The sequence below is a fragment of the Lutzomyia longipalpis genome, chromosome 4 (genome assembly GCF_024334085.1).
Source record: "Lutzomyia longipalpis isolate SR_M1_2022 chromosome 4, ASM2433408v1".
NCBI lineage: Eukaryota > Metazoa > Arthropoda > Insecta > Diptera > Psychodidae > Lutzomyia > Lutzomyia longipalpis.
The window spans coordinates 4,581,980-4,595,291 of NC_074710.1; the positions used below are offsets into that span (position 1 = coordinate 4,581,980).

The 13,312-nt window shown below is 33.7% G+C and overlaps 2 protein-coding genes across 2 annotated transcripts in view; one reads left to right on the forward strand and one right to left on the reverse strand.

The window, feature by feature from the left end:
- LOC129795542 (histidine-rich glycoprotein-like) overlaps positions 1–13,312 on the forward strand; it is a 446,033-nt gene that overhangs the window by 23,640 nt on the left and 409,081 nt on the right. The gene's annotated exons all lie outside the window — the stretch shown is intronic.
- LOC129795686 (uncharacterized) lies at positions 9,643–10,733 on the reverse strand. Its single transcript, XM_055837152.1, has 3 exons — positions 10,608–10,733; positions 10,155–10,492; positions 9,643–10,073 (listed from the first exon to the last, which is right to left on the reverse strand). The coding sequence occupies exons 1-3, from the start codon at positions 10,687–10,689 to the stop codon at positions 9,762–9,764; spliced, it is 732 nt and encodes a 243-aa protein (XP_055693127.1). The 5' UTR covers positions 10,690–10,733; the 3' UTR covers positions 9,643–9,761.

Here is a 13,312-nt window from a genome sequence, read left to right on the forward strand (position 1 = left end):
ATTAAATATTGTTGAGGAAAATTCCCAGGTGAGATTTAATTGTCGGAACTGGGGGGGGGGGAGGGAACTTTGGTAAAATTTTCTCTTCACAACATGTGTATTATATACAATCGGGGTGTACGGGAAATTCCCAAAAGCGAAGTGTAGTTTGTGGATAAAACATTGTAAAAACTTTTCAACAGGAGTTTTAATACGTGTTGTGACCTCTTCGCTGAGCACCGCGTTCCTTTCGAGGTGTTTTAAGTTTACACATTTTTAATTAAATTAGTGCACATCATCCTCGTGAATTGGGAAAAATGAAGGAAAATCCACCATTCTGGGAAAAGAGTGTGGAAAGTTTTTCGCGTCTGCAAGCTCTGCCCTGAAGGGAGTTTATCCACAACTTTGCTCTCTCTCCCCACATGCTGTTAATTAACTTGCACCTACCCAGTGACCAAGATGGTTCAAGAATCTAAAGTTCTTTTACAGTAGAAGACCAATTGGTATGGAGTTGAGTTACTGTCAAAATCAACATTCTACAATGTTCTGTATAGTTCTTTTTCCATCCTGAAAGAACTTCCATCAATAGAAAACTTCCACCAGCAGACATTTCAATGGAAGTTAAGTGAAACAATAAGGAAAGTAACTCTTTGGGATGTTTATTCAATTTTCTACTCTTTCATCTCGTAGCCACGTCTGCTGAAAATTCTCCGCGTTTGAGAAAAAGAAACCATGCGGCTACATGAAGAAGAGTTTTGCAGAAAAGTTTGGAAATGTGCAAAAAAAACAATAAAATGTTCGTTTTGGTATCTTGCTGAAAATTTCTTCCAACACCCGGAAGACATGTTGCCAGGAGTTTAAATAGAACATTATGTATAGCTGAAAAAAACAACAAGAAGAAATGTCTTTTATATTCATCTGCTGTATAGTGGCGCCCTAAAGAGAAGCTGCTTAGCAAGTACGCAGTAGGGTCCGCCTGAACTACATATTGAGAGTTTTTCTGATTAAAAATTTTGCTTTAACGTTTTCTATAAAAGTGAAATGTTTTTGGACTAGATACAAGTGTATTCTTACAAAAACATGAAGATAGACATGAAAAATATTGAAAGCTCAACTGTAAGCATTTTAAAAATACTTAATTATGATTTTTTTTCGCTAATACTGAAAAAAGTCTCTAAAAGATCATAATTTAAAGAAAATAAATCAAGACTGATGTTCTTTGTTGAATTTCTCTTCTAAATGTTTTAATGTTATTACGTTACGGTTTTTTTATTTTCATCAGGTCTTTAACGTGTCAAAAATTATTATTTTTATTATTTTTGTGTAAATTGTCATACTTCTAATGGTTCTTACTTCCAATACACTTAAAAACTTGGTAATCACGCAATTTCTGCAAGAAAAATTTATTTAAATTAAAAAAATAATTGTAAAATAAACTAATTTAATTTTTTAATTAAAATGAATTGAATTGTAGTAAATTATTTATTTTTTGTAGGTTTGTTTAATTTTTAAATTTCTAATTAATTTTGTTTCATTTTATTGAATTACTAATTTATGATAAATATAAAAGTATAAACTTATTATTTTTTAATTAAAATGAATTGAATTGTAGTAAATTATTTATTTTATGTAGGTTTGTTTAATTTTTAAATTTCTAATTAATTTTGTTTCATTTTATTGAATTACTAATTTATGATGAATATAAAAAAACACAAATAATTCATTCGTTGGTAAATAATGCATAATGTACAATTATATGTTTGTTGTATATACTGAATACGGTAATACTGAATCAACATGGAAAACTTTAGAAATTGCAATTTCGTCATAAAAACCATAAAAATCTTTGTTTTTATTTTATTTCCTAGATTAAGGGATAGCGTGGTAAAGAATTTTCCTGAAGTTTTCAGAAAAGCTCTTCCGGAAAGATAATAGTTCGAGAAAGAGTTAAAAAAAGCGAAAAATTTCCTATAAAAAATGTGATTTTGAGCTTTTTAGTACCTTGTCTTTAACCCCACTCTTCACTAAATAAAATAAGCCTTCTTGATTTCAATGAGCAGTTCATGTAGGTAATTGTCTCAGTATTGATATATAAATCTGCATAACTCTGTTCTACTTTGATGTTGAATTGTAGTTCCTCTCAAGAACATAGAATGGATCGAATGGAAACATGTAATGTTGCTAATCAAATTACAACTGTGTGTGCTTCACTGCGAGGAAACTCTGTTTGCAAATTTAGGGGCTGAATTTAATTAAATTTTGACATTTCCAATTTTCCATAGTTTAGGGGTTGAGAGCTTTATTACATTTACCAGATTATGTAAGTTATGCTGGGTGGTTTGTGTGATTTTATGCACACAATTTTCTCAAAGTTTTTCTTTTTATTCGTACCTCAATAAAATGATAATAAGAAAATGAAATTTTCATTAACAAAATCACACAAATCTTCCACTTTAAAATTTATTTATCATGTTTATCATGTAATTGTGCCTCTTGCATTTCCTTAATATTATTCGAATATAAACGCTAGAGGTCGTGTTAAGTTAATCGGAATATAGATTTGAGATTAAGAATCACATTTTGAGAGTTTTCTTCTAATAAAGATTTTTTTAAATCAAGATTCTGTGGCTGATGTGGCTACAGAAAAATTAATTAAATTCAAAAGAAAAATTCTATCTTGATTCATGTCTTTTATTCGATATAGATTAAATCTTTTTCAGAGCATTTAAATTTTAATCTAAACATTTGCCTATCTTGAGAAAATAACCTACAAATGAAAATAATTAAACCGAAATATTTTATAATCATTTTTATCATTGAATTCAACTCTGTTTCCTGCAAATTTCTCTCAGCTTGCTTCACCCACATTACATTACTATCGAGGATGGAAGTTTGCAGAGGTGAAAAGTATCTGAAATACATGGGAATCATGCACAACTATTTGAGAACATTGCCTGAGGCTTTCAATGCTTCTCGATGCTTTATACCGAGAGGTATCGTATTTTCTACACCACACCTCCACTCTTTGCCTCAACAATTTGCTACTGATACCCTGAATTCCATCCACAAATACCACCTAGAGCAAGAAGAACTTGCTGCTGTGTACACCATTCACCCCGAAGTAGTACACAAAATTCCACATCGATGCATTGGTAAGAATTTTTCATTAATAACATCATCATTACTCAGTGGATGTCACATAAATGGAAATTCCTCAATACATGTTGCGTGTTTGGTTGCATTATTGGCAAATGCTCTATGTAGCTGCAGAGTAGTGTGAGGGATGCAATGCCCTAGGGGTGTCATACATAATTTTAGTTCTAACTGAAAGGTCAATTTAATTAAAGGGAAAAAGTATTAATTTGTATAGAAACTCCTTGGCTGGCAAATCTTGAGACTTCCTCACAAACCCCGCTCTTAATGTCAAAGAACCCACATTGTCATATTCCATGGCAGTCCTGCTACCACCCCTTCCACCCCATGGTGAAGAGGAGGCATAGATGAGAGGTGAATAGAAGGTGTATAGCGCACAAGTGCAAGAATGAGGCTTGTGGAGCTGGGGAACTCATATAACACAGAAATCCCATTAATTTTAATAATCACTCTCTGCAGTGTCTCCGGAATATAAAGTTGTCTCATGGTCGTTATAGCAAGAGCACATATTATCTATTAAACAAAGAGCTCCCAGGCAGCATTCTTTCGTGTATGTCTCACTGCTGAGGGAGCCTCCAGGAAAAGAGTACGAGGATGGTTAAAAAAAAAAGCTCAGAGCTTCCACGAATGTGGGCGGAAGTGTTGTCAGAGACGGAAGCTTCTGAATGGCTAGAGCAATATTTCTAATAAAAAAAAGACTGACCCCCATTGTCGCTTGGAAAATGTCTTCTCATCTGCGAATGTTTCAAAAGGAAAATGGAATTTAATTGCAAAATTCATGATGGTGCATAAAAGATGCAAAAGACAGAGATTAACGTGGCGTGAAATACTGTAAGATTATCAAATGAAATTTCATCCTTTGTCAAAGAATACTATAAGCTTGGAAATGATGATTTTGCTTGGCAAGCAAGGGATTTACAGTTCTTAAACTTAAGGACTTTTCAGAGATCTTCTGGAAATATTATGTCTCTAGAAAACATGGTTTTCACAAGAAAATAATTTCTGGGAAACTCAGGAAAGAACATTAGTTTCTGAAACGTCTGGTTAGAAAGTAAGTTCTTTAAAGGTCTGGCCTCAAAGTCAGGGCCTAAAACTTCTGGCTAGAATATCTGTATGTGAAATTCAGTATGTAACCCTGTTGGTTAACAAATCAGTTTCTAAAATATCTAGTCAGTAAATCAGTTTCTCGAACTTTTGTCTAGACTAGATATACAATATTATATGACTTCTCTAGTTTGGAAGTCAATTCTTGGAAACTTCATGCTAGAAACTCAGCTCCTGAAACTTCTAACTAGCAAATAAGTTCCTAAAATATCTGGTCAGTAAATCAGTTTCTAGAACTTTTGTCTAGATATTAAGTTCCCGAATTTTCTAGCTTGGAAATCAGTTCTAGAAGCTTCTGGCTAAAAAAACAATTCCTGAAACCTTTCACGTAAAAATTATTCCCTGGAAATTTCAGCTAGAAATTCAGTTTCAGGAAATTCAGGTCAAAAAGCAGTTTCGAGAATATTTATTTAGAAAATCATTTCCTGAAATATCTAGCCAGTGGGCTAGAAAATGATTTTCTTGGAATTTCTAACTAGAAAATAAATAAGTTAATAATTAATCCTAGATATTTCTGCCAGGATCATTAGTTCCCGAATCATGGAGAAAATTCGTGTTTCTTCTGTGCCTGAAATATTTTTTGAAGAAATCTTTTTTTTTTCAAAATTGAAAGATATTTTTTGAGCTTTTTTCCTAGAAGAAACAAGCCTAAAGTTCATCAAATAAAATATTTATAAAATCAACAAATAAAAGACGTATTGCCTCATTAGTTTTTTTTTCTATTTATTTTAAAAGAGCTTATAACGAATTCCTTCTGGGAACAAAGCTACACGGTACACGTAGCTATTCAATGTTTCACAGAGACTGATCCTATATTCATAGGATTTTCTCGTTGTTCTCTATTCTTTTTACGTTGACTGCCAAAGGGAATGAATTATTTGCTTCACTGTAAAAGATTTAATGTAAGCTGAGGGGCAAGAATAAAAAAAGATGTGAAGTAGGATACAGTTGAGAACTATATGAGCTTAAAATCCTACGTCCTTTTGTGCTATATTGTACAGCGCATACCTACTTTCCTTTTGAAGGCATTTTAGTACAAAAGGGAGTGGGAAAAGCTCAGAAATCTCTTGTCACACCAAATTCACATAGTCTCTCAATTAATTGTGGCACTCCGTAGTGGCGGGTATGAGTTTAAAATGTGCGACACGATGACGATATTTCATGTTGTTATCGCAAAAGTTGTGAGCAAATTCCAAGCATTTTGCCGAACCATACAGCAAATGACATGAAATATGGCGTGCTGAAGTAAATTAATTGATCTTGATAATCAAGTCTCGCACATTTTGACTAAATGCTCTCCACTCTCTCTCTGTTATTTAGCTACATTTTGGAGGAAGCCATGTCTGATGAATGAAGATGGATTGTGGCGCAAAGAGGAAGCACTGCGCGAGTAAATATTATCCACTTCATGAATTTTCAACTCACTTCTCACAAATAAATGCAATGGGGAGACAATGCGAACGCCAGACTATTGCATGCGGCACGAAAGGGTTGGCAATGTACGCTCCCCATACCCCCCATAAACATTCTAAAGTATTTAAAATAAACTCACCCAAAGACTCACCCCTTTTGTTGTTATTTTAATTCTTTTTATTCTTCCTTATTTCTCTGCCATTTAATTCATTCCAAGATAACAATGAAGGATTTTGTTAGTCGAAGAAAGTAACATTATTGTTTTACTTTTAACGACTTTTTCAATTCTTCCACGAAAGACAACGAAATTTAATGTAATTTTGTCAATAATATTAATGGAAATTCATGCATTTGTTTATTCAAATTATCTTTTCAATTAAAGAAAAAAACAATTCACATTCATAACTTAATTTAATTTAAGTGTTGAATTAAAATCAAAATAATTCAACAAATTGATTTTCATAAAACATGAGTAAAATAATAGCGAGAATGAAATCTCCCTTTTATGTTGTCATAAATTCAATGAAAACAATTTCCGAATCAATATACCGAATTGAAAATTATTTACAATAATTTTATACAATCCATGATTGTGATTGCTGCATTACATATTTTAGTAAAATATATCAAAAGGAGTTTATTCAAATTTCAATAACAAAATTTTTTAAAGCGAAAACCAGATAAACATAAACATGGAGTAAAAAAAAGTAATCAATACACACGAGGTTGTTCGTAATATTTGATTAGAGCCATTAAATTTATTTATAACAATATTATAATGAAATCAAGAATGAAATCGTCCAATATTTGCTGGTTTTATGCTCAAAAATTCCGAATAAAAAAAGAATATAAATAGAAAATCTATTTTTTGTACTTAAAACATTATCCACCGAGGTTCTGAAAAAATCACTAATTTCCTAACCAGATTCTTTTTTTCATTTAAACCTCTCCTAATTATTGCGTAGCAAAAGCTAAAAAAAAGTTCGTGACTTGTATCAAAAAATTATATTTTTTACGTGTGGCTAATTATTTAATCCGATAGCCACATTCAGGCCTATTGAAACAAAGGCGTAACAATTACACAACTCCTTGCATTTGTAATTAGCAGCAAATGAGCCCCTATATTTAGCCGTCGCAATGTGAAGCGTTCACAAGGGGGAAAGCTTCGCGTGAGCTTTTTGCATAAAATCAAAGCAAAGTGTCTGATAATTTGCTGTGATAGAATGAAAGTTCTCCCGTTCCCGGACACACAATAGGGTGGTTTTTTTAGGGGCTTGCGAGTGAATAATAAAATAAAGAAAATCATGAATGGGAAGTTAAGCAATTGTGGTGCATTGGGGTGGATGTTAAGCGCGCGAATTTATAAAGTTTGATTGTTGTTTGAGAGCTTTTTGGACAGAAAACTTCTTCCCCTGCATGCCACAAACTTCAATTTTCCCAATAATAAAGTTAAAGTTTGTGGCATTGTTAGTTTGAACAAGACGCAAGTTTTCTCGTCTCGTTCGCATTTTCTTCCAGCTATATGAGCCCATATTTTCATTTTAGTTTCACACACTCTGATGATTTTCCCACAAAAACTTCCCCAACATGGTATTTGGCTTCTTTGCTGAAACTTTTAAAATGTTAATGATTAAATGCATTTAAAAAGGAATTTCAACCATTTTTTTTTTCAATAGAAAATCTACATTTTGCACCACTTTGAGTTCTTTTTTTTTTAAGTTTTCCTTGTAGTGCCCCCTTTCGATGGCCTGGTGGGGCCATCCCCTCTTGTTAATTAGCCCCACCAGAGCCATCCAAAATATATGTATATAAAAGAATTGTAAGAATGATTATGGAGTTGAAAAAAATGGTTAATTGTTAATTGAGGTAGTTACAGTTCAGAATTTAGAAATATATTGAAGACTGTACTCGAACCGTGGTTTTAATAAGTCCCCGTCAAATAGGTTCACATCATCCTCAGTGTAGAAATTCATCAGAATACGGGTGTTTTGAATTCTCAAATCTACATAGAGCCGCGTTAAAATACACTGAAGCACTATAATTTTAAACAATTTCACCATTTATTGCGCCCGAAATAAATGTCCTGTCCTGGACAGTGCATAAAACTGAGTTTAGGCTATTCTTTCTACGCGAAACTAGGTCAGTTTTCCCATAAATTTCATCGTATTTGAAAGTTCCATGGTGAAATGTAAAAGCTACACTTCATGTCACAGACTATGCCAAACTATTTTCCCGGAAAAACCCCTCAATATCCCAAGCTAAATTGAATATACATATGTGACGTTGTAAATGATAAATTAGAATTTGCAAAATAAATGACTCAAATAGGAATTCACCCGAGTAACGAAATAGGAAATTTAGTGCTACTGCCAAGTTGAGTGGAAAGCTCTAAACTTTCTCACATTTACCAAACAAGAAAGTTTCCACAAAATACAGGGAGAAGTTACCGAGGAAATTTTGTCCTGTTGTGGAAAAGCTCACGCACGAAAGCTTGTCAGTTAAAACAAATGATTTTAATCAATTAAGCTACCCAACTTTGGTATTCCACTTGGACAGCAGCAATGAGTGACTGTGATATTACCTATATACATATGTATGTTGAAATTATTTAGAAGGATATTTTGCAACTTTAGCAAAAGCTTCAGCAATGATATGTATTACACAAAATATATACATACGTACATACATAATACAACCAGATGTTGGAAGAACTTAAGAATTCATTGTGCAAAAATTTTAAGAATGAGCCTTATTCAGTGACCAAGAAACCCTTGAAATCTTTGAATTTTGTATTGATATTTCAAGATTTCTAGCGAATTTCAAGGGTTTCTTGGTCGCTAAATAAGGCTGAATATTTATGATTTTCTCAGAAGACTTTCAAATAATGCTTATAAGGAAAATTTTCAGATATTACCTTTGCTTGATTTTTACGTCAGAATAAGTTTTTCACAGAAAATTTAAGAATATAATTTTTCTAAAGTTTTACGGTTCAGTATTAATTTCCTCCTCAATCAAATGAGACGCGCAAACTTTGTCGAAAGCTCCGTAGAAAATTGTTTTGATCAGATTCGATTAAGACAGAGAATGTCTATCGAAGCTTCCGGAAGAAGTTCATCCTCCTGCTGAAACTTTTCCAGGATTCTTGAGAGAGACCTTTTTTTATTTCGAATTAAAATCATATTTTTAAGTTTTTCTTACCAAAAAATTGCAAAACATTTTTAAGAAAAATATTTTTAGTCAATCCCCCTTATATTTTCAATGTTTGATTGCTCACAGAATTTTTTCCTAACAATTCTCATTAATTCTCAATTTTTGTTTTCCTTTTTTTTTTCAGCATAAAAAACATTTAAAAAATGATTTTTCTCCGTGAAACTTTTCTTTTAAATCAGTGAGCTTTTGCATGGAAAATAAAATGAACGGACGAGCGTAATGAGCTTTCCATTTGTTGGCTTTTTGTGGGTTGAGTGTGTGTATGTATAAAGCTCACTGCCATTAATTTTAAAAGGCATATCCAGGTAATTAAATAGAATTATAAATGAAGACATTACGCATAGAGTGTGAAGGTGAATTTTGTCGCAATAATCGGAATAACTGGAGGTGGAAAATATGTATGTGTATGGAAGCTTCATGGGGAGATGTGGCACACAGGGTGGCACGTAAATGTTTGGTGGTATGAGTACCTTAGACGTGTTAATTAGGTGAATGTTGTAGTTCCGAAATTGTACCATCCTCGCTTCACTCACATCCGCTTGCTAATGGGGGAAATACACCTTCTCAATCTCCCTCAACGTGAAATTGAAGACACATCAACCCTTTTGGCATTTATCAAATTAACGCAACATAAATATGAGTCTCACACGACTCACATATGTTGGCAGAAATTATGTAAAAAAAAATATTCTGCTACGTACCCCCAAAAAAGCTTTAATTTCAAAGCTTTATTCAATGAGTAAAAAATCAATTATTCATATTCGTGGAAAATAAGGAAAAACATTTTTTTATAATTCAGTCCTTTTATTCGTTTGAAAAAATAATCCTTCTCAGTGCATTGATAAAAAAAAATTATGTAGGAAAAATAATTAGAATCTTCTGAGGAATCTCTTGAAGATCTCTCAATTCATATCGTCCGCTTCTTCGGGGCTCTTGGGCAGAAAGAATTCGCCTTTGTACAGCCGATTGCACATTCGGGAGTCCTTCTTCTTCTCCTGCGGACACGCCAAGGAAAGTTCCTTCCACATGCAGTAGTAGAATTTAATGGGCTTCGTGCTGCACTTTCTGCCTTCGATTGCTTTCTCATCTTTTGCCTCCTTGAGGCACTTTTCCACAATTCCATCGGATTTTTCCTTAGCCCATTGAGCTTCGGTGTAGTTATTGCGGAAGAAGTCCTTAACGAAATCCTCCCTAAAGTCACCCTTCTCATCGAGCTGGAAATGTGACATGAAAGCAATATTAATGGGAATGAAATGCAAAATAGAAAATGATAATCCAACTAAATTGGCGCTTACAAATTCGAGCTTCTTAGCAATGCACTCCTTGGCACATTCAGTGTCTTGCTTAATCCGCTTGAGACGCTCACATGAGAACATATCAAAGGGCTCAGCGTCATCGTGAGTGGCGCGTATTTCGTGGTAGCACTGCCTCTTCATCTCCTTCAATGTATCGTGCGTGTCGCTTCGCTCAATCTGATCCCGGCAGCACATCCACCCAGAACGTCGTGGCTTGCACCTCTTGTCATCCTCCGGAAGAACTGAACTCTCGCGACGGATACGATAATTCACCGGAATACTCGCATCAATCTCCTCATCCTCCAAAGCTTCGAGGATTTCCGTCGAGAGTACGGAATCTACAAATCAATCGCAACACAATCACACAAAATCTCACGTTAAAATTGAAATAAGACCATATTAACCCTTCCACCGCCCATCCCCACTCATTTCACAAACTTCCGGAAAACTTACTGTAGATGGGGTCGGAAAAATCATAGCCCACCACCAATGAAAGCAGCGTCGTTGACACCAAAAGGAAAATTATTCTGCACATTGTGCTCTTGCCGAAATGATCGCGCACAGAAAGATCACAAACAGATGATCACAGAATCCACGGGGGAAGCTTCTTTTATACCTGAGAACTGAGAATATTCTCTGCCTCTTTTTCCTCACATGAAAAAGCAGCAGAAAGTCGGAGAAAGATGATGAGGTGAAAATCATGCAGAGAGAACCTGTTTAAAGCCATATAAGAAGCTAAACTTCTCCCAATGTTTTATAATTTTTTTTTGTTCTTACCCAGAGTTGTGAATATGTATGTTGCAGATAAAGATTGAGGTTTTTAGTTTTTAGTATTTAAATAAATTTTTTAAATGAAAATTTTTGGGACAAAAAATTGTTTTTTTTTATTAATTAGAGTTTTGTTTTTGTAAAGAATTATTCCCAAAATATTATTTTAAGTAGAAAAATTGTTTTTTGATTATATCTTCACATCGTTTTCCTTAACTCTATATTTTTATGTTAAAAAATTGAAAAGAAAAAGGATATGTCTGAAAGAAACACAGCGATAATATGAAAAAAAAAAGAAAATTTATGTTTTGTTAATTCAAATTAAAAATACAGAATAAGAATAGAAATTTCTTGGCAGAGTTTTAGATTTTTAGATTTAGATTATTCATTGATTCATCTGCGACGGAAAACTCTCAACAGCGGCCATGGCCGTCTTAGCGTCGATTGCCATCCTCCAGTATAAAATTATAGAAAAGCTTACAAAGCTTTTTTTTAGTTTTCTAAAGATTTTTTTAAAAATTTTCTTAAGCAAAAATTAAGATTTCCTAAGAAATCAATAATTTTCTTAAGCAAAATTTTAAATGTCATAAGATTTTTAAATTTTTTTAAAGAATTTCTTAAGTTTTTTAAACGAATCTTAAGATTTCTTAAAGCAGGCTGAATCGGACTAAATGCTTCTTTTTAGAGAAATTTTCCTGATCGTCTTCGGGCATTGAAATTTCATAATTGAGAAATCTTAAGAGCTCTTAACTTTCACCCTGACTTTCACTTGAGAAAATTAAGGAAATCTTCAATTTTTCTTAAGAATTCGGCCGAAATAAAGGTTTTTGAAAGAAAATTAATTAGAAGGGAATTCTCCCACAACAAGGATTCAATTTGATAGTTAATTTAATCATTATTCTTTTATCTATAAAAATTATCAACTCTTCCGTGACTCAAGTACTTCCTCATTAGAATCGTAGAGCAATGGGAAAGTCTGGAAAGGTGTTGCAGAGTTGTGTGTACGTTGATTGACATTCTGATAAATGGATTCCCTACCTGTGTGAGGTGATTCAATGGTATTGACCCCGTCGCGTCTGCACGACCCAGCACAGAGTTGCCCATGGGAGCCCATTTGCGCGGGTAAAAAGAACATTCTAAACCCGAGACAAATGGGGAAATTAGCATGTGGCTTTGCGCAAAGAAATGTGGGTGAGAGGTGAGTGAACGTGGAAAAAAAATTACCTCACGATTCAATTCGCTTAATCGTGAATTTTCTCTCGCGTGGTTTGTTTGAGAAATTCCTCGAGTGCGCTGGTGGAATGCTTCCTGTCTCACAGGTGCGCCAATTTGTGGGGGCGAAGATTGATAAAATTAATAAGGTAAAAGAGGCTGGTAAACACGCAATTCTCCAGCGTCTTGGCACCTCTGTAGGTGATGGAAGAAAAAATCCCCCGCGGGAATAAACTCTCTCCGGGGCCTGGGATGACGGCAGAGAAGTTGAGGTGATAATTAAATACATGCTGTGTGGAGGTTTTCTTTCGCCATTCTGACGCAAAATAATTAAATTTTTGTTAAAGTTCTTCTTTTTTTTGCTGGATTCTTCTCAATTAGTCAGTAAAATTACTACTAGAACTAAGAATAGAATAAAAGAAATTAGATAGATTTTGATGAATTTAATGGGCTGCCTCATATTTATCCAGATACTATTTTGGAATTTAAAAAAAAAATTCATGGAAAATTTGTCTGAGATCAATGTGGGATAAATCAAAAATATTTGAAAGAATAAACCGTTTTAGAAACTTCTTTTGAAATAAATGATTTATCAAAAAAAGGATCACTACATTTTGAGAAATCTCTTAAAAAAAAAAGTCTTGCTTGTATTGAGTTCTCTTTAATGAGTCACGGTCACAGCAACTTAGACCGTTTATAGAGTACAAAACCCCATAGGGATGAGCCATGATTCTCTAACCACCCTGTATGTTTTATTAAGAATAATGAATGTAGTGAGAAAAATATGAATTTGAAACTTTCCATCTTTCACATTTCCTCCTCATCTTTTTTCACAGAATTTTTCCACACATTTTCCAAAAAAAAAATTACTCATCTGTGGCTGTGAGGAAACTCAATTCCAAACCGCCAGGAGTGTCATCATCCGTGGAAACTCCTGCAGATTCTCCATCAGGCGTCGTTCCATGTTCCCATGGCCAAATTGCACTGAAATTGCGCCATCGTGTCTCGGAAAATGGATGAAAAATTAAATTTACAATTTCATTTTTCTATGATGTACACGAGAGAAGAAAAAAAATGTGAGAATAAATTCTCCATTGCGAGATGTTTGACGATGGTTCTCGGGGCGGTTGTTTTTTTTTCCATGTAAAAGAATTTATGATTTTCTGTGTTGTGTTCAA

Bases quoted from the DNA above. Each gene is read 5' to 3' on its own strand.
- LOC129795686 (XM_055837152.1), bottom strand. From the start codon at position 10,689: ATGTGCAGAATAATTTTCCTTTTGGTGTCAACGACGCTGCTTTCATTG. The intron at 10,493-10,607 runs GTAAGTTTTCCG...ATTGATTTGTAG, and splicing joins TTTTTCCGACCCCATCTACA to ATTCCGTACTCTCGACGGAA. The intron at 10,074-10,154 runs GTAAGCGCCAAT...TCACATTTCCAG, and splicing joins TTGCTAAGAAGCTCGAATTT to CTCGATGAGAAGGGTGACTT.